The 18,877-nt window shown below is 35.5% G+C and overlaps 2 protein-coding genes across 2 annotated transcripts; one reads left to right on the plus strand and one right to left on the minus strand.

Moving 5' to 3' along the window:
* Positions 1-1,048: 1,048 nt before the first annotated feature.
* On the minus strand, positions 1,049-8,881 carry LOC127809878 (chloride channel protein CLC-c-like). Its single transcript, XM_052349031.1, has 7 exons — positions 8,528-8,881; positions 6,423-6,623; positions 5,347-5,524; positions 4,307-4,569; positions 3,536-3,805; positions 1,798-2,926; positions 1,049-1,563 (listed from the first exon to the last, which is right to left on the minus strand). The coding sequence occupies exons 1-7, from the start codon at positions 8,731-8,733 to the stop codon at positions 1,474-1,476; spliced, it is 2,337 nt and encodes a 778-aa protein (XP_052204991.1). The 5' UTR covers positions 8,734-8,881; the 3' UTR covers positions 1,049-1,473.
* Positions 8,882-13,932: 5,051 nt separating this feature from the next.
* LOC127810621 (glycosyltransferase BC10-like) lies at positions 13,933-18,656 on the plus strand. The gene is made up of 2 exons (XM_052350187.1): positions 13,933-15,342; positions 17,523-18,656. The coding sequence occupies exons 1-2, from the start codon at positions 14,791-14,793 to the stop codon at positions 18,162-18,164; spliced, it is 1,194 nt and encodes a 397-aa protein (XP_052206147.1). The 5' UTR covers positions 13,933-14,790; the 3' UTR covers positions 18,165-18,656.
* Positions 18,657-18,877: the final 221 nt, after the last annotated feature.

The following is an 18,877-nucleotide window of genomic DNA, read 5'->3' on the forward strand; positions in this document are numbered from 1 at the left end:
CGAGACATGATATGGCACTTAGCAAAGTGTAAGATGAAATGATTGAATGTTATGTAGCCCATGTGTTTAAGTTCTACTACTTCGAAATCTTAACGTTTTGAGGAATAATGATGTATAACCCTATTTAAGGTTAATGATAAAGTTAAGGTTCGAGGTACGTGATGACGTGGCCGATGGATTCTACATGTAGATTCGATGTTCTGCTTATTCACGAAGATTTGGTTATGTGATGTCAGGTTTCAAGATATCTTGAAAAACTTATGTTCTGTTAATGAATAGTCTTGTATTATGGAATACGTCCGAAGCGATCGTATATTATTAATATGATTCGATGTATGCTTAGGTTCGATTCATACTTCCGTTATTAGTAAATACCTAGTCTAGTATTTATGATGTATGATGATACTCATGCTAGGTAGGTAAATGAGAAATTTTGGTAATTAATATGATGTTGAGTTGTTAAAGAAAAAAAATATATCCTAAATTTCTTAAATTATAAGATACCCGAGAAAGTGGGGTGTTACAATATATATATACACATGCATATATATACATAATATGTAAAAAAATAATATTTTTTTGACCTTCTAAAGAAGTTGTTGGTCCCAATATTTTATATAGTAAAAGGAATTTATCATATTTAAATAAAAAATTAAATAAGGATAATTTTGAAAAAAGAACATGAATTCCTAAAAATATTACATTTAAACCAAACACATAAATGTAAGATTCTTAAAAAAGAATACTCAACATTCTTAAGAATGTTTAAACCTAACAAAACATAGAATTGCATAAATCCTGAGAATCAAAAATTTTCAAGGGCATTTTCAAGAATTATGAATTCTAGAAATTTAAAAACTTTCTCCCAACGCCCCTAGTTGTTTCCAACACTTCCAGCAGAAAATTGAGATGCCAACCGCACAAAGGGGCCTAACAAGGCAAGTATGCTACTTAACAAATCAAACCAAAGGTTGACTACTAACCTATAACCAAACAATGATTCGGAATTTCAAACTCCAAATTTCAAATGACAAATGAGAAACGATGATATTCAAAAGCAAGTTGCACAACCTATGAGAAATGCTTATTGTGCATCGAAAGAAGTATACAAATGGACAGATAATCAGTCGTAGAAGCATTAGAAAAAATAACGACATATTGAAACAACAAAAGGGACCTGCTAAGTACAAATCCCGGCTAATGACGGGATCAGATTATATGTATAAGCTCACAAGGAGAAAGCTGTATTATCTACAAATACGAAGCTGCTGCAGTTGGGGAGGGGGGGAGGAATCATCTTGCTTTTGGTGTGTGCGTTTTGACCTCCCTTTTCAAACTGGATGGTTTTCTCCAGGACCCTCAAAATTCAATCAACGAAGAAATATGTGTGTATACCTTTGAATTACAACAAGAAGCGACAGACCATATAAACCGCGTGATCATGTCATGGGGGTTGCTCTTTGATTGCTCGAGCTACTTGTGGGGATTAATTTGCGGGTAAAGTCCCAAAATGTGCTCGGGCATAAAGTCATGCCTGGTCAGGATCCCTTCAATGGGAGGTTTCTGCAAAATGAAAACAATAACTGAATCACATCCAACCTCTTTTTTCCCTGAAGAACTTCGAACAGAATTACATGAAAAAACCAATACTGGATTTTGGAAGACAAAAGAAAAAACCAACCATTAACAAGTTACTGAACGGAGAAAATAAAACCCAAACAAAAAAATAGCAAATTTGGTACATTTTAGCAAAGTAGGGAATGAAAGTTAGCAGAAGAATAAGCAATAAAAACATACCCCAGGTGTTTTTGGCACCACACACAGGTGCCTCAGACCAAGCTGCCGAAACAGGATAGCAGCTTTTGCTAGTGACATTGTCCCCACTACAGTATAAGGGGACATATTTGTGATAGGATGGAGATCAACAAACATCTCCATGTCCTCCTCTGTAATGTCCACATCCTCTAGCTTGAGCCCCTTGCCAGATCCTGGCTTTGCAAAGTCAAATGCATGAAAACTCCTTAACACTGCAGATCCGCTCAACACTCTGTGCTTTGTGAACTTCTTTCCTTTAAGCAAAACGAGTAAGTGAGACCTCAAAACAAGCCCACACAACTCTGGTGCATCTGAGAAAGGTGGCTCATCAATAACAGGGAAACCGTTGTGCCTTGTTGTCTTGAGAGCATGCACTATATTGGCCACTTTCTCAACACCAGAGAATGTTATCAATGGACCAGAAACAACATCCCTTGCAACCAAGTTCTTCATGTATGGTTCAGCATGGGCTTCCATATAAGGCAATCCTTTCATATGCACTATTTGGTCATACACGCCTTTGTTGAAACAATCAGCCACAGTTTTTGAGATAAGGAGAACAAGCATAGTCAATGGAAGCATCAACAGGTTATTAGTGAGTTCAAGAAGTATGACACACAGCGACACAGTCATTCTCATGGTCCCACCAAGGAAGGAGGCAGCTCCAAGCATTGCAAAGAGACCAACATCGAGACCGGAGAAAGAGCCCAGGAGCCTGCCAACAAGACGCCCATAGGAGGCTCCGGCAAGTATGACAGGGATAAAGAGCCCAGATGGTATGGCAATGCCATAAGTGACAATACCAAGGCAGAATACAGCAACAAAGAAAATTAAAAGGGTAGAGATGTGGAACTCGCCTGCGTTTCTGGAGCTAAATAAATTTCGGATCACATCATCATTGGTGTTGAGAAAGAGGGAGGCCAGGTCATTGTACTGCCCTGATGGACACTGGAAGTTTTTGTAGTTTCCAGAGCGACCTATTGTGGGACATTCACCTTCCATCCCAACAGGGCAGGGGATGCACCTCGCTAACCATGGAAGGCCATAAGAGCAACAAGAGGTCAGGAAGGAAACAGCAACAACAAGCAGGACTTTGAAGCCAGGCCCTCTCCTGCAATTCATTCTCAGCCTCAGCCAGAGCCAATACCACAAGTTTTTGCACAAATATCAGTTTGCAAGTAACAAAATCATGTACCATTTCAAGTAATAAGTCTCTAGGCTGGTGCAAAGTTTTGAGTTAATAATGGAGGATATCAAGGTAAAGTTAAGATCATGCGTTACAGAAATCAGATACCTGGAAACTAGCTAACATAATAAAACAAACAAAAAAATATTTAAGTGATTGGACGTAAAACTTTATTGGTTTATGGTTCTTACGCTTGTATGTGCCTTTTTGATTAATTCAATTGCTTACCCATAAAAGCTAAATAAAAAGGGAAAACTATACAATTAGAACAATATTTTATTAGGAAAATAATAATGGAAATGGATAATATATATATATAGATACAGAACTTACTGTTAGAAAAAAATAAAAAAGAAGATTGAATATTGTAATCATAATTTATTAGTCTGAGATGTCTGGTTTATGGAAATCATAGATAGAACTAGGATTTGATTTCAAATAATTGAGCAATGTCCACTTTAATGGCATGTTCAGGGGAGTACAATTTCTAACCAGTTTATTCTCAATGATTTAAGGGGGATTATAAGAGCATACTCATTGATGATGCTATAGGTGCGAAGAACCTTGTCCACAAGAAAATTGTAAAAACTTCCAAAAATGCCTCCAATAATTCCAATCAATATTATTGCCAATAGATCTGGCACGTTATAATTGGCCGTTGCTGAATTGACATCAAACATGATCAGACCCCCTTGCCCAAATAGTCCACAGTTCCCACTCCGACAAAATTCTATGAATGACCTCAATACCATGGCTACTACAGCTGTTGTGAAAAAAGTCCTCCAAAGAAGAGCACTCCGCCACCTAAAAGACATCAATAATAACAAGGTCATCGCCTAAAGAAGAATGACCTTCCAAATTTATGGACAGCAAACAGAAACAGACATTCACAAAGATAACTTTAGTTTTGGAGCTGGTGTTGTTCTCCTCGTGGTCTCCTTGTTGGTTCTCATGTTGTTTCGTTGCCTTCAAATGCCTTCTGGTTGGTGTTTTTATTTTGTATATATTTTCTGTTGGGCTGAATCAGATGGCATTTGTATTTGGGTGCTTGTGTTTTTTCTCTGATGGTTTTCTTTTGGTCCGGGGTATGCCTTGACCTTTGGTTGTCGATGCTTTGGCGCGGTTTGTTTATATATTTTTCTTATTTAAAAAAAAAAAAACACTTTACTTTTGGAGCTACAATTTGCAACAGAAACCAACACAATTCTATGTGGTAACAAAGTTAGGTGATCCTGGAAGAAGATACTCTTTCTAAGGATATTGTCGTTTATGGGGAGAGAGAGAGAGAGAGAGAGAGAGAGAGACCATGAAGCTGCTTCTTCAAGAGCAAAGAGAACCCCACCAACTGGGGCACGGAAGGCGGCTGCAACACCAGCAGCCGCTCCACAAGTGATCAGATCCCGTCGATCCCTATCATTTTTAAAGTATCTCAGCCATTGCCAAGTTAAGTGGTACTTGCGGGAACCCCCCTGTCCAAGTAAGTTTGCTATGCAAGAGCCGGTGTGTACCATGGGTCCTTCCTTTCCAATGACAAATCCAGCAGCAACTCCTAAAATGGAACCAAAAATCTGCCATATTTGGACTACTTAGGGTAAAAATTGCAATGTTAAAATGAGATCATGCAGGTAACTAACAGTTTTAAGGAAGCTTCAAGAAAATAAAATTCTTTGGTTCTCGCATTACTTTATCAGCAAGTGTAGCAAGACCAAAAGAGTAAATAATTGCTCATCAACTTATGGATGCACATTAAAGTTCTAACTGCAATAACCCAAAGGAAAGGAAAGAGAGCAAAATTCACTAATTACAAGAATTATCAGCAGAAATATTGTCTGCCATCATCTAACATCCCTAATAATTGAAAACATCACCCAAGCAGCGATGATTGCAGAAGACTTGTAAATTTATTGTGGTAGAAATTTGACAGTATAAGCAAGCTCAAAAGAGCATAAAAATTTCCAATTCCCACATTACTTTATTAGCATCTGTTCCAAGCATCAAAATGGTATATGGTAGCACGCAATTATAGATACACATTAAAGTTCTAACTGCTATAACCACAAAGAAAGAAAAGACAGCAAATTCACAAAATAGAAGAATTATCAGCAGAAGTATTGCCTGCGTGCATGCTGACATCCATTGTTGTGATTTGTTTAATACCCCTCTAAGAACTACACTACCCTCTTGTGCAGTGATCAGAACCGACAAAACTGCCATGCTTCCTCTTGAGTACATCACAATTAATTCAGAGATAATTCAACAGGTGACTGATGTGTCTGTTTGTTGGTGTGTGTGCTGTGCAAGTGTGCCTCTGTGAGAATGATGAGTATTAAGAGGTTCTGACAAACCTTTACAAAAAGGGTACTCGGAGCCAGAATAGAATGAGCATCAACACCATTAAGATAGGCCTTCACCTCAGGTATGCCAGAGCCAGCTGCAGCAGGGGCAATGTAAGCACAGAGGGCTGCGGCCGCAATTGCTAAGACCATGTTACAGAACGCATATGCTGAAAATGCCTGAAAATACCTGCACTTGAATATGAGTCAATAATTATAAAGAGCTATAAAGTATAAACCAACTTTATGATATCTTTCGTAGCATGCAATTATTTTAACACCACAATAGCAAAATTTTCCAGTGCAATAATGAGATTTAACTCCAAACATCATGAATTAGATTGATAAAAGTAACCAAATGCCCAACAGCATGTCCCCCAGTGCAAGGCTCCTGGATTTGCAAGGGTCTCTGGAGGGTGGTTTTTGTACGCAGTGCTACTCTTGCTTTGCAAAGAGGTTGTTTCCAAAACTCAAATCCATGACCATCCAAGTACTGCATGTAATACTATGAGTTTGAAACTTGCATTGAGGTTTTAAACAACCCCTTAATTGATTCTTTCAGCAACCAAGAATTTTCTGTGCTAGACTAGATACTTAAAAGGAGTAGAAAATTGTTACACTGACCCAGAGCCTCAGTGATTCTATGCTTGCATGATTCACCTACTTGTGGTCACTATAAGATTTCTCTACCTAATGATTCATAATTTCACTAGATTTGTGGTCAAGCTTCAAAAAAACTAGTTCAGGGGAGGCAACCATTATTATAAGGTTTGAGAGCATATGAGAGAAGATCAAGCAAAACTTTACTGCATTGAAGAAAACGCATGGCACTTGTCTTGGAGAATTTAGTCATTACAGAAGGACTTTGTGCTATGGCAGATAATAACAGGATGTCTCCTCATCAGATATCACAGGGTTAAAGCCATGAATGAACATGGGTGACAATCCAAATTTTAATGGTTCCCCAAAGTAATAAAAATTCTGACAGCAAAATAAATTAACTATAAACAACCAGAGGAACTAATCAATAAATAGAATATCTTAATAAGAACCTCAGAGATGTTGTAGATGGTGGAAGATAAGCTTACTTGTCCTTAATCATGAGATTGCTGATACATAGAAGCTTAAAACCGGCAATATTCTCAACAGCAATGTTATTAAAGAAGCCAACAAGGCCTGTGCTCAACCCTATAAGAAGTGCAAGTGCCCACTTGAGAAAAACATAGTGAAAAATTTCAACCTTTTTTCTAGATCTCCAGTCCTGCTTGAAAAGATCATTTTCAATAATTCTGCAAAAAAGTTTACATCAAAATGAGTAGAAGTGGATGGTCAGTAATAAGAAAGTAGATGATTCACAATGAGTTGACAACAATTATTTTATTCATTATTTATTTAATTTGTTTCTTATTTCTTTTGGGGACTGGAGGTGGGGGGTGGGGGTACTGGGCACACATGTAGGGAAACCCAGGTGAATGCAGGATTCAATCTCGAGATTCTGGCAAACCACCAAGAAACTTTACCGGCTAATTCTAGCTGGCAGCTTCAGTTGCATGCATTGACACCATCATTACATGTTATGGACAGTGAGAATAAAGCAAAATAGTCATTGCAAATAGGGACCTCTTTCAGTTCAAAAGTTGTTTGGCAGTCTGATTTTCCATCAAGGGCTGTAAACAATTGTTTTGAATGATTTTCCATCTTGAATGAATTACTTATCAAAAAAATTAAAAAGGATGGCAACATTTTCCTGACCAGACAGATATCCTAGAAATTGAGTCCATTTATGGTGGGTATGGATAGGAAAAAAGATATTCTTACAGGGTAGGGTAGTGATTCAAATACAACGCCCCAATCCGCATGTATCAATCAAAATATGTGTTTGTGTGTGTCCTTTTGCTTAGCATACTGTTGATGCATTATGCCTAGAAGGCTAGGCCCACACCTACCCTTGCTGGGCAACTTGTAGTTCAGATTTAACCCCTTAGGGTTATCCAAGCTGGTTCTTGCCGCAATCTTGGGGTTGCCTGGTATAGATTTGAGTCTGAATGATTGCATGCGAAAGGCATTTTCCAGCTGGATTCTTGGGGGTGTCATGCCCGCCACAAAGCATGGTGGGTTTTGTGTGGCCTTGTGCGCAGTGCATGGTTGATGCTATGCTCTAACCATCACGCTATAAGGTGGTGTCTGTTTAGGCATTGTGTGCCCCTTGTGGCTGTTGTGGGACTCTGCCTACACATGGTGGAGCTTTGCTTAGACCATGTGGACAGGGCAGTTTGCATGGCCTCATGGAATTAGTCAGTTAAAGGTCCAAATACCCATGTTACAAAATATATATATATATATATAAACTTGTAGTTGAGATTTAACTTATCCAAATAAAAAAAATCAACATTCAACATGAACTTTGACCTAAAAAGGCAATAGCCCCAATTTTCTGTTGAGAATTTGATAAAAATAAATAACTAAATTGATTTTTTTTAATTTAAATTGAATGGGCACTGGTACGTGATTAATATCTCTTATCCAAAAGGTTTGGGAATAGGGGACTAAGTATGTTATCCCATAGGTATAGGTACGGATATGAGTATTATGAATGTGATACAAGTATGAATATAGGAAAAGGTGCATCCGATTCACATCAAGCGTATTCTCATTCCTAATTGGAAAGTGGTCATGCAGGTTTTTTTTTTTTTTTTTTTGTGACAAATTATAGGCACTAACTAGGGACCATGACACTGCCGTGAAATTAAAGGATGCCATCTTCATTATTTGATTTACTAGATGAAGACCAAAGAAAATTAGATGTCTCAATCTACATTTCTATCGCATGCGCAAGCAAGCAACTCTTTCCAAATCTATCTGTAGTTTCGACCACAGTAGAAAGCAATCCAGAATGAAACACGTATTTCTTTGCACTAGCACTAAAAGACAATCCAGATACCAGATCCAATTAATGTCAAATCTTAGTTCTATTAATTAATACCTTTATACCCACATATGTCTTATGTAATTTACATAATAGCGCCAATTTCTCAAGAAAAGCCAATCTATTGCTTTGTCTACAGACAAAAACGCATAAATCAAATACGACGACGAAGGAAAATCAAAGGATCAATCCCTTCTCGTTTCTCCTCCATTTTCCCAACAACCAAACGCCGCAGAAACAGAAAAGCTCGAGAATCAAGCTACATACTCGTAATCAAGGCTTTCGATAGGGTAAACCTTGGCGCCGACAATGGCAATCTGAGAGGTGTTGTTGATCCTACTCCTCGCCAGAAGCGGCTCTCTCAGCATCCCGCCCATGCTCCTGGATGAAACCGCCGACTCGTTCCTCTCCAACCCTTCCTCATCGTACACAATCCCTTCACTGTCTATGTCGTTCTCCTCTCGCTGATCCATCTTCTCCTACCAGCTCCGAGATCTCTGGTTCCCAAATATCCCGCCGTTCCGTCCACTTTCTCTCTCTAAACCTGCACCAGCATGCGTGACGAGAGCGACAATCAACTCTAACACGGGGTCTGGCACAGAATCATGGCGGAGCCACATAGACTTGGACACCAATTAGTGGATGATAATTTAATTATATATATTGAAAATAATGTATAATAATAAGATTATTATTATATTAAAATATGAAAAAAATAAGAAATAATTGTAACAAATTTTTATATTTTAATATTATTATTATTTTTTTTATTATTTAAGTTCGCAATCAAAATCGTGACTTTGGCACCTATAAGCTATGTTGCACGGAAACGAAACGGGAAACGTTTCCGATAAGTAACGAAACGTAGAAACGGATATTTTTCTAAAAAATTAAGCATAAATAGAATTCAAAACGAGAATAAAAAACGTTTCAAAAATGAAAAAATAACACCTATAAAATATTTAGGTACAACATAGCCAATGAGGCTATAAAGATTTCGAGGGGTTCCACAATGTGATTGGCTGCCAGGAAAATACAGTCACGCGACGAGACATTTTTGTTACCCCACTCCCCGAATTATTCATCCGCCTTGCGTTGATCCGTTTGGCCTTGAAAGCCACATTCAATATTGTTTTTTATTGGAAATATTGGGTTAATGATTGAAGTATGAATTATGGGTTTTACGTGTTCAACATTGTTTCTAATGTTTTATTTAAAAATGTTATTTATACACTCCCCGTCACATTTTCTCATACTTGTATAGTAATATATTGTATTTTGAGTGATGTTATTCATTTTTAATAAAGATAATCAATAATAATGTAATAACTCGTATAAAAATATTAAAAAATATTATTAGTACATCATTGTGTATATTTTGAACTATATAAATATCTAAAATACCCCTTACTCAAGGCGGTGAGGTGAGGCGATAAGACATCGTAAAGAGATAAGACACATAACTAAAATATCTTTCACTAAAAGTGGTGAGACGGTGAGACGAGGCGATGAGACACAAGAGGTATTTTTGTCATCTGTGTAGACTAAAGTGTACATAAATGATGTACCAATAGCATTGTAAAAAAATATTTGCTTGAGAATGAATAAAATAGAGTGTGATTTTGTTCACCCCCTCTAACAAGGTCTCTTTGTTCAAAATACCCACCCGTCCTATTCCTCTATTTCTCCTCTCTTTTATGTCTCTTTGCTTAAATTTCTTCAACAACTGTCTCTCGTTGCCTCACCTTTCACTCGTCGCGAAGAAAAATGATGCAATGACGATCGACGTGCAAGAGGCAAGACGATGGTGCCGAGAGACGATTGCTGGAGCAAGGAAATGGGCGAAAGAAAATGACCAAACAGATCGAAATGTCAAAAATGATAATTTTGCATTTTATTATTTTTATTTATTTTCTAGTTTTCTCAAACGATTCAATTTATTTAATTTGAACATATATTTTGTCAATTCAATTTAGTTTTTGACACAAGTCTGATCTATTTGGTTTGACAATTTTTAATTGGTCCAATTTAATTATTTTAGTTAAACTAAAATTTTACTCACTCACAACTACCAAAATACATAAAAAAATATTAATAACTTTTATTCAAAATAAAAGAAGTAAAAAGTAATTATTTTGTTGGAATCATTTATTCTAAAATGTATTTAATTTTATACGCAATAAATTTATATAATTTAAGCTTTAACACATCGATGTGAATGTTGCGAACTAATTGAGATCATGACACATTGTAATTGACTTGAAATGAACGGTTAAGATGACAGATGCAGAGATACAAGACGATTATTGAGAGCATCTTCAATGTATAGCACCAAACTTGACACTATTTTAGTGTCAAAAATGAATCTACACAAAAAAAAATTCACTCCAATATGCATAACACCAAATTGGAGTAAAAAATATCTTTAAGGAGTATTCTATAAATAATTGTTTAATTAATATTAATTAATTAATTTATATATAAATTATTATTATTAAAAATAATTAGTCACATTTTATAAAAAAAATAATAATTACTCTCATAATTTTTTAATTTTTTTACAAAAATATATTATTCTAATTAATTGTCCAACTACTTTTTTAAATAAGTTTATTGGCCTAATTATTTATCCATCTCATTTTTTTCAACTAATATTTTTAATCAAACTAACTATTTATCCCATAAATTCTTGTTCACTTAATATTTCAACTAATTTTTAAATGGTAGTTTATAATTAAATATATCAAGCATTTTATTTTTAACCCATATTGTTGTTGTTTTTTTATTTTTTTTTATTTGTATCATGTATTTTTAATTTAAGTTAATGGGAATGTTATTATTTTTTTATTATATTATTAAGTTTTTGCATTAAGAATATCATTTTTCTATCAAGTAATTATTGAAATAATAATTTTTAATATACATAAACAAAGTTAGCTCATTTTATATTAATATGATATTTATAATATATATTAATTTTTTAAAAATATATTCAGTATTATACCCATTCATTTTATAGATCTCCATCAAATATTTCCAACTGCTTATATTATTTATAACAATTTAATTTATATTTATAATTATTAATCAAAATATATAAATATAATAAAAGTAATAAAAAATATAAAATAAATAATTTGTTTTGAAGTTATATTAAGAGAGGCAAAATTAAAAATAAAACAAAAAAAATAAATTTGGTATTAATGTTATACTATTCACTCAACATCAAATTCGGTGTTTAAAATTTGTGCCCAACACTAACATGGTGTATTCATCGTAGTTTATTTTGATACTAAATTAGTATTTTACACTATTTTGGTATATTCATTGGAGATGTTCTGATACCACGTGATCACGACTTATGAGATTTATAATTCGTAATACAGAGTTAAAATTTTATTTTTACATTTATTAGTAGGGGTGGATAATGTATTTTGTTTTGGCTCAATTTTTAAATTTAGGTATTTCAATTATTTTAGCTTAATTTATTTTTTATTTAAAAAATTAAATGAATCGAATAGATGGAAATATAAAAAATAACATCGAATTTTTAATTTTTCAATCGGTTTAATTTTTTTAATTTTTATATTTTTAAACCAAAATTTAAACACCCCACCCAAAGCGTAATAACTTCTCATCTACCCGCTGAGCTGTGGCGGTCCCACTTGGAGCAGAAACAATTTTATTTTTTAATTTATTTACAAACATAAAATATTTTCAACGACGTGGAAGCCAGCAAATGGACAGAAAGCGTTTCACTCTCTGGTGCCCTGCGCCTGCTGACGTGTCCACATCTTAGCGACAAGGACCGCCGCGGCCGGTGACATTGTGACGTGGAAACCAGCAAATGGTCAGAAAGCATTTCTTTCATTCTTTGGCGGCCTGCGCCTGCTGACGTGCCCACGTCTCAGCGGTGAGCACCTCCCCGGCCGGCCCGTGACATTTTCAATCAGCCCGCATCCGCCGCCCCGTCGCTTCCCGTGAGGACGCCGTCGTTTTCGGAAAGTCACCGGCTCACCGCCGACTTTGACTGACCTTCACCAGTTAATACATTTGCTTTTTGGCTAAGGATGAGACCTTTATGATATTGATAGGTCAAATTGACAACACACGCAACTTTTATTATTTGTTTTTAGTATTTTTTTAATTTTTAAATATATTTAATTATTTTTTAAATTAAATATATATTTATTAAATTTTTAATATTTAACTCGAATAACCTCTAAACTTTGAATTTTTTAGTCGGATGCTTTGTGAACTTTTATTTTTAGTGAATCAGTCTTAACAATTTTAAGAAAATTCAACAATTAATTTGAAAAAATAAGAGTTTGAAAGGTATATAAGACAAAAGGTCAAAGTTCAAGATATATAATATTAATTTTAAAAGATATCAAGTTTAATTTTTAATATATAAAATATTAAGATTTTATATTTTAATTATTAAAAATTATTATTTTATATTTTGATCATAACAAAATATTAATGCATGTGTAAATATATTTTTTTCGCAAGTGACATGTCATATGAATAATCGGGTAATAGTATTTGAAAAGATCGAATAATTTATTGTGTTATCTCAATAATTTAAAAATATAACGTTTAGTCTTTTATGTGTAAAATATCAAAATTTTGCATGTTAACTATTTAAAATTGTTACTTTTAAATTTCATGTTTCAATTATGTGTAAAATGAGTGAGAGTTATGATATACGAAAACGTTAAAATGATGTTATTTTGATATTTTTGAAATGTTTCTTATCTCGAAATGTCAAAAATACCAAACAATTTTTTTGGGTCGTTTTCATAATTAAAAAAAAAGTTGAGATTGTTTTGTAATATTAAAAAAATAAAAATATATTTATATTATACAATTATGTTATAGACAAAAGTAATTTTATCTCGATTATCTCGTTAACTATTAGATACAAAAGTAATATTTCAATGGCCTAAATGCTTATGGTAGGTGTGTTTGTGGGCCAATAATTGTTTGGCTTGAAAACGTTTATAGTAGGTGCAATTTTAAGTTCCTTCAGTTAAATTATTATAGATCCAATCTTATGGTAATTCAAAAAACGTTTAAACACGTGTTTGAACTTATGGAAAATTCAAATACCATGGATTGTGCCCATTGACTATTGGGTTGATGGAAGATTCGATCAATAATTGACTAACTTAAAAATGTACTCACCAAAATTTTTATTTTGTCCACGTCGGGCAATTGTTGCTCGACACATGCAATTTGAAAAAAGGGCACCGACCTTGTAGAGGGTGGTAGGGCCCACACACTACCCTTTTATCATCTCATTTTATTTATTTTCTTACACATAAATATATACGGGTTAAATTGACTCGAAATTACAGATTTAAAAGTGTAATTAAAATAATAAAAAATTTAAATTATCATAATAAAAAAATATCAAAGTATATTAGTTAAATTAATTCAAAAATCAGATCTAGATGTGTAATCAAAATAATAAAAAAATTTAAGTAACCACAAGAAAATAACGTGAAATTATAAAGATAAAAATATAGATTTGAAAATACTTTTAATTTAGAATAAATTTAAATATTTCATTAAAATAATATTATTTTAATCATATGCCCTAAGAAATTAAAAATCTAAATAAAAGGCTTAAATCCTGGATAAAAACTTTACCCATTAACGGAACCAGTGTGAATTTGGCAAGCTCGCCGCCACATTGGAGGCATCCGGTTCAAGCCAATACATACAGCACAGTGCAGTAGAACCAAGGGGCTGGGCTGGGCTCTCAGTTGGGATTCGTATTTGCAAGTCAGAAGGAGCCGCAACTGCGAGCCGCCGCGAATACTCCACATTGTTGCGCTTCTCCCCTCTCGCGTTCTCGTAGTCTTCCAAAGAGGCGCCTGTTCGTTCAAATCACAGCCACTTTCTCTCCATATTCTTACATAGCTACGCGTGCGTCACTGATATCGATCCTCTGTACAAAGCCTTTTCGCGGAAATTCCACTCTTCTGACTTCTACTTGTATTTTCATTTGATTCATTCATTTATATATATATATATATATATATATAAAATATGTATGTTTGTATGTCTTGCTGTGCGGGATCAACGAGTAATCGCAACGAAGATCACAATTCGGCTGACGGTCCTATGCTTCTTCGAATCTTTGTAAACGCACCGTACTGCGAATCGCCCGAGCGAAGCCGATTTGGCCGCTAATTTGTGTTTCGGGTTGGATCGAAGTTCTAGGTATCTTTGATTCAGTTTATTTGATTTGATGCACTATGATAACTGTTTGATTACACGCATGCATAGTCGGTGCCTCTTGCCGAATCGGGTTCAAATCTGTTGAGGCCGCGAAGTTTGAGCTTTGAGTTGAAAGTGTTCTCCAAGATTTTCGTGGTGTTGGAGGCCAATTTTTTTTGGATCTGATTGGCATCCGTTGCGTTAATTGACAGAGGAAGTTCTGGTAAGGAATCTAATAGAAGTAGATAGTGTTATAGGCTGCTTAATGTTGTCGTTCTCCTATTGGAATTGATCAAAAGGATATGGCAAGGAGTAAAGGAGATAGAGAGGACCAAGATAATTCTCTCGGTTCCACTACTAAGGACTCTTCGGTTGGACTTTTGCGGGTTCTCTCAGCTTTGATACTTTTTGTGATGGGTGTGGTTATTGGCTTGATATCCAGTTCACATATTAATCGATATTTTAGCTTACAGGCCGAGCAGTTCTATAGGAACTATGCTCCTACTCCAGGTAATAGTGGTGATAACTGCACCATTTTTCAGAGTTGCGAGAAGGTTGAGTGTTTAAGCATGGATAGCTTTCTTCGTCCTAAGAATCTGACGCATAGTATGTCTGATGAGGAGCTTTTATGGAGAGCTTCAATGGTGCCTGTGAAGGCGGATTACCCTTTTTCTAGGGTCCCTAAGGTGGCTTTCATGTTCTTGACTAGGGGACCACTGCCGCTGTTGTCACTTTGGGAGAGGTTCTTTAAAGACCATAAGAAGTTATTTTCAATTTATGTGCATGCATTTCCAGGATATGAGCTCAATGTATCCAATACGTCTCCTTTCTATGGACGCCAGATCCCTAGTCAGGTATATATTGTTTGAAGATGGATTTCTTCTCAGTCAATTCTATTATAAATGTGCATGTTAACTTTGTTTGTTATATTCATGGATATGTATATATTACATTTTGGATTTAACTAGTTCCAGTTAAGGTTTCAGTACAATCAGAATTAGTTGAATTACGTCTTTCTCAAATTCGAGATGGTGCTGTATGCACTTGAAAATCCTTTATATCATACTGATTTTAAAAACACACACACACACACACACACACACACAATGAAAAGAAGAGTTCTTATCATTTGATCATCCCATAACAAGGCAATAATTTTCATGAAGAAGGTTGTGAGATGCCTGAGCATGTTTTCTGCTTCTGATTTCAGCTCACAAAAATCTGAGAAGAATGAAGATTAGAACTTCTTCACAGTTCAATTAATAAGAAGTTAATTTGGATGGAGATTAAGACAGGAAAGCCGCTATATGCTGAACTTTAACTCTGCTGCACATGAGCCTGGAATTGCTTTAAAGAACTTTGCATACAAAGTGGCCCAATCAGATCTGGTAGAATAGGGATTGTTGCACAACTAGAACAAAGGGAATTGTTATTTAATATGGGATCAATCAAGGGGAATGTCAAATAATGTGGCATTTCGTGACAAGTTAGATTTACATGACTGTTTGAGAACATTTATATTTAACTTTTTCCTTTTGCTTTGCTTCAGTTTATTTTGAGCTTTCCCTCCTTAACAATGGAATGGAACTATAGTACCCCCTAAAAACATTTATTATAGGTAGTCAGTAGTCAGTGGCTGAATGGTAGTTGTCTTACATTGTACTGAATATACGTTTCTTTCACACATTCTCCTGCGCCGTGCAATTGGTTTGAGCTGTATCTGAAACTGCCCTGGAAGATTGCAAATATCTACTTGTCTTATGACTTATATTGTCAACCACATGGTGTCACCTTACTGGCACCTGTTTAGCAATGGCTGTTTAAGATATATTTCAAGAAGGTGATTAACTAGCTTGGAAACTTATGTATTCTATTTGAACTCTTATGTTTATTCAAGAAATGGATTTCTTGAAAGTTGAAATTACTATGGAAATAGTAATTGTTATGGAATATGTCTCATCTGACAATCACTTACAAACCTCTGACTTGAACCCTCAGTTCAAATAACTCATACAAAGGATTAGCAATTCATTGATTTACTCTAGTCATCCATATCTCCCAATTGATATTACAATAGAAACAGGAGTCCTGCAATTGGAAGTTTTGGCACTTCCTGGAACCTTTAAGTAATGAAAATTATTTGAATTAGTAAATTGATCTGAGCACATGTAACCGGCCTGCCTAGTGGGATTAAGGCTTGATATGTTGTTGTTATAGTAAATTGATCTGAGAATGCCATAGATTGTCAACGTGCATTTGCATTGTGTCTTGTGGCAATATACCAATGTAGAACAGTGGAAGAGCTGTAAACTAATTGATATGGTTGATTAGATTACGAAACAAAGTTGTTGTCCCTGGAAATGAGGAATCTCCATTATAGAAGTTGCCTTGAAGCAAAACTTTGTTATCAAACACTTCTCTTTCAAAAGTGAAGCCTTGTTATCCTTTGCTATCAAATTACTCTTCAGTAGTCCTGAGTATTTCCTTCAGCACTTCACAAGTTATATAGGCATTATCTAGATGAATCTGATGCTTGCGTGGTATAAAATTTATTGCTAATAATGTCGTCTTAGAGGTCCAATCTTTCTAAACAATCTTCTTTTACTTTAATTATGATACTATGAGAGTGTGGCAATTGAATTAGCACACATGGCATCTGGATATACCAAGAAATTGGTAAAATAGTTACTGTTGTGTTTTTGGTGCACCGCCTACTGGCACCCTATATGAAATACTTATCAAAACAAATAAGAGGAGGGTTAATAACTAGTGCTGTTCTGCTGTAGATATATTTAAGTCAGATTTGGTAAAGTAAGTCAGATTTGGTAAAGTTGAACTGGTCTTAGTTACAATCCTGCATTGTTACAGGCCTCTTCCATTTACAAGATGCTCTCTTTATGTTGAATTACATGCATACGGTCCTGTGTTGTTGCAATAAAGGCTTGAGATGTTTTCTTATTGTAGTGTTTCACTTGCTCTTATATTTCAACTGTCTTCTGGCCCCCTCATTACAGCCTTTGTTTTTACCCTTCAGAATGTTCAGTGGGGGACAGCATCACTGGCAGATGCAGAGAGGCGGCTTCTGGCCAATGCTCTGCTTGACTTCTCCAATGAGCGGTTTGTTCTTCTTTCAGAGAGCTGCATCCCTATTTACAACTTCCCTACCATCTACAGATACCTCATTGAATCCGACCACAGTTTTGTTGACTCGTATGATGATCCATCCCGACATGGGCGTGGCCGATACAATCCCAGGATGCGACCCGATATTACTCTCTCTGACTGGCGGAAAGGGTCCCAGTGGTTTGAAGTTAATCGAACTCTGGCTATTGTCATAGTCTCAGACACCAAGTACTACAACCTCTTCAGGAAGTATTGCAGGCCTGCTTGCTATCCGGATGAGCACTATATTCCAACCTTCCTGCACAAGTTCTTCGGGTCCTCCATCGCTAATCGGACTGTGACTTTTGTCAATTGGTCGCTGGGGGGCCCTCACCCGGCAACATTTACCAGAGCTAATATTACAGAGAGTTTTATGCAGTCTATAAGGAACAATGGGACTCTCTGTTGGTATAATTTGGTAAAACAGTCCAGCTGTTACTTGTTTGCCAGGAAGTTTGCTCCGAGCACACTGGAGCCCTTACTCAACCTCAGCTCCAGGGTGATGAAATTTTGAGAATGCTGAAAATTTTGGTAGCTAGAGATTCCACTAGTGTTTTTAGAAATCAAGTTTGATATGTAAACCCTAGGTTTTGGTTTGTCAAGCAGAATGGGGAGCACTTTCTGTTAAGAGAAACTGACAGATCATTGAGAGACTGACTGCTCACTGCTTGTTCTTGACAGAAATTTTGATAGTGAGAATTGAGAAGCCACTTGTATCTTGAAATGGAGGAAATTTTTGCCCAAGAAGCTCTTGACAGAAATTTTGATAGTGAGAATTGAGAAGCCACTTGTATCTTGAAATGGAGGAAATTTTTGCCCAAGAAGCCCTCAGTCCCATGTTATCAGTTTTCTTGTTAATTTGGGCATTTCGTCTAGACATTTCTTTTGCTTTCTTGTACTTCCCTGCCGCTACGGAATGAATACGTTCATTTTTCAAGTTATTCATATTGTCAAGTGTACTCATTCCAAATTTATTTCAATTAAATGATCCGTGGCTGTTTTGCTATAGGACTTTGCGCTGTGTCTCAGTCCCAGTGTGGACTGATTATTCTCTCGAACAAACTACTAGTCACCACCTTGATAAGTCATTGCCTTACCTACTGGCCGATCATACACTTATTTGTCAGAATAATTCCATTGTTAGGTTTTGACAGAGTTGAAGTTTACTAAAATCAAATTAAGATATTATTAACTAAACATTTTCCAAATCTTCCCATCCAATTAAAT

This window comes from Diospyros lotus, chromosome 9, assembly GCF_014633365.1.
Source record: "Diospyros lotus cultivar Yz01 chromosome 9, ASM1463336v1, whole genome shotgun sequence".
Lineage (NCBI taxonomy): Eukaryota > Viridiplantae > Streptophyta > Magnoliopsida > Ericales > Ebenaceae > Diospyros > Diospyros lotus.